Genomic DNA, 2,500 nt, shown 5'->3' with positions numbered 1-2,500 from the left:
TCGTAACTCAGGTCGAGAGGGACGTGCAGCTCGAAAGGGGCGTGGCCTGTTTCCCTGACCACGCCTACAAGCAGCAGACGAACCAGGGGGACCAATGCGAAGGACACAAATTTCCCAAGGGTGCGGTCGAACATCCTGCCGGGGGACTCTTCTCTTTCACTTTCTTTCTTCCTTTCTTGCTCTCTCTCTCTCTCTCTCTCTCTCTCTCTCTCTCTCTCTCTCTCTCTCTCTCTCTCTCTCTCTCTCTCTCTCTCTCTCTCTCTCTCTCTCTCTCTCTTTCTCTCTCTCGGTCTCGTCTTCCTTCTGGGACCCTCGCTCGGAAGCCTGACCCGCAGGACACGGAGGAAGGAGAGAGTAGGCCGAGCCGTTCCCTAGAAGTTTCTCTGAAATAATTTAGCGTTAGGGTGTTATTTAGGGCACCGAATCTTCTGTATTAGAATGTTAATGCTGGAGGGATGGGAAGGGAAGGGAAGAGAAGGGATGGGATGGGATGGGAAGGAAGGAAGGAAAAGGGAATGGAATGGAAGGAAAGGGAAAGGAAGGGAGGGGAAGGGAAGTGAAGAAAAGGGAAGGGAGGGGAAGGAAAGGGAAAGGGAAGGAAAGGGAAGGGAAGGAAGGAAAAGGGAATGGAATGGAAGGAAAGGGAAAGGAAGGGAAGGGAAGGGAAGTGAAGGAAAGGGAAGGGAGGGGAAGGAAAGGGAAAGGGAAGGAAAGGGAAGGGAAGGAAGGAAAAGGGAATGGAATGGAAGGGAAGGAAAGGGAAGGGAAAGGGAAAGGGATGGGAAGGGAGAGATAGGAAGGGAAAGGAAGAGAAAGGGAGGGGAGGGAGAAGGGAATGGAAGAAGGGAAAGGAAAGAAAGAAAGGGATGGGAAGGGAGCGGATATGAAGGGAAAAGAGGAGGAAGGGAAGGGAAGAAGGGAAAAAGAAAGGAAGAGAAGGGATGGAACAGAAATGATCGATAAAGTGAATGAGAGAATATGAAAATGTTAATTTGAAAAAGAAAAACGGAATAAAACTGGCATATAACCCAAGGAAGGAAAGAGTAGAGAGAGAGAGAAAGGAAAAATAGGCGCAAAGAGAAGGTTAAGGAAATAAAGAGAAACAAAGGTTACGCCTGACCATTCAACAGGCCAGGAAATACGTGTATACTGTATTTACAAAAGAATGTGAATAGGTGAATTCTCCCCCCTCTTCTACTTTATATTATAAGATTATCTGAATTGAAAAAAAAAAAAAATGCATCATGATCGATTTCCTCCAAAATAGTTTCATTATTGCAAAAAGGCTCGTATCCCCTTTTCAAAAAAAAAAAAAAAAAAAAAAAAAAAAGTAAATACATATACACCTTTAACTGTATACAAACAGATGGAACGGAAAACATTAAATAAAAAAAAATAAAAAAAAACAGGTTTAGAAAACACCCATCTTTTTTATTTTTTATTCTTTTAATTCTTTATTCAGGAAACATCGTAAATGGCGGTCACGAAAAGGCCCACTTTCTCTCCGCTGGCTGGAGTCTCCGTTTAGGAGTTGAATTTGAGATTAAGAATTCTTTTATTTGGTATTTTAGTTACTACAACTTAAATTCATACAGTTGAGTGGCTGTTCATTGTGACCAGTCCTTTCATATAATAAAAACAAAACAACAGATAACGTACTAGTGTAGACACAATACGAAACATTATACCAGTCTCTAAAATCCCTTAAACCATTAAAACGCAACACCTAAAATTGAAAATAGAATATAAATACAATTCTTGATAAAAAATACGAGAAAAAAAGTATTGATAATAAATAATTGCATATCCTATAAATTTACTTAAGTTCCTTATTACCGACAGAAGGGATAACATACATTCAAGCTATTTACTCGTATGCTTTAGTAATGCAACTGCGTAAGATTGTATAATCTGTCGTTTTAAGCTTTTCGTAAAAGTGCTTAGTGAGGGTTTCAGCTTCATATCATTTGGGTTTTTATCATAGGTTTGTAATACATGGTTTGCGGTTCGCATTAATGATAGCCGGAATATTGGATTGTTCCTCGTGGGTGTTAGGTAATAGATAATTGAGATAGTTATATAAATGATCTTATAGATATATGAAAAAGTTTAAAGCCTTTAATTTATGGAAAGTTTCATTCGTGTGATCGAATTTCTTAAGCCCACTTTCTTATGGGATTAGGAAGATTTGAAAAACCTCTATTCTTCTTCTTTTCTCTTTTTCTTTTTTTCTGATCCTAATTTGATTTAGATTATGGCATATTTTTCATTTCTAATTCTAATGTTGAAAAATCACACTTCGATACTTCGATACTTATCTCTCACTTTGCCTATCTATCTATTTATCTCTCTATCTCTCTATCCCTCTGCCTCTCAATATCTACTTATCCATCCATCTCTATTATTAACCCACATTTTCAGAAAGTTCACTATGTCACTGTGTAGAAGGCATCTCGGCCACTGCCCCCTCTAGCCATACAATTTTTTTTTATTGTCTAAT

At 39.0% G+C, this 2,500-nt stretch overlaps 1 protein-coding gene across 1 annotated transcript in view; it reads right to left on the bottom strand.

The window, feature by feature from the left end:
* The window catches only part of LOC125034643 (glucose dehydrogenase [FAD, quinone]-like), a 14,809-nt gene that overhangs the window by 9,515 nt on the left and 2,794 nt on the right, over positions 1–2,500 (bottom strand). The window contains exon 2 of the mRNA XM_047626545.1: positions 1–383. This exon is cut by the window's left edge and continues 11 nt beyond it. Within this exon, the coding sequence (XP_047482501.1) occupies positions 1–134 (134 nt within the window). The 5' untranslated portion in view covers positions 135–383. The remainder of the gene's footprint in view (positions 384–2,500) is intronic.

The sequence above is a fragment of the Penaeus chinensis genome, chromosome 18 (assembly GCF_019202785.1).
Source record: "Penaeus chinensis breed Huanghai No. 1 chromosome 18, ASM1920278v2, whole genome shotgun sequence".
Classification (NCBI taxonomy): Eukaryota; Metazoa; Arthropoda; class Malacostraca; order Decapoda; family Penaeidae; genus Penaeus; species Penaeus chinensis.
The sequence above is the reverse complement of the archived record's forward strand: the minus strand, read 5'-3'. Positions and strand labels throughout refer to the sequence as shown.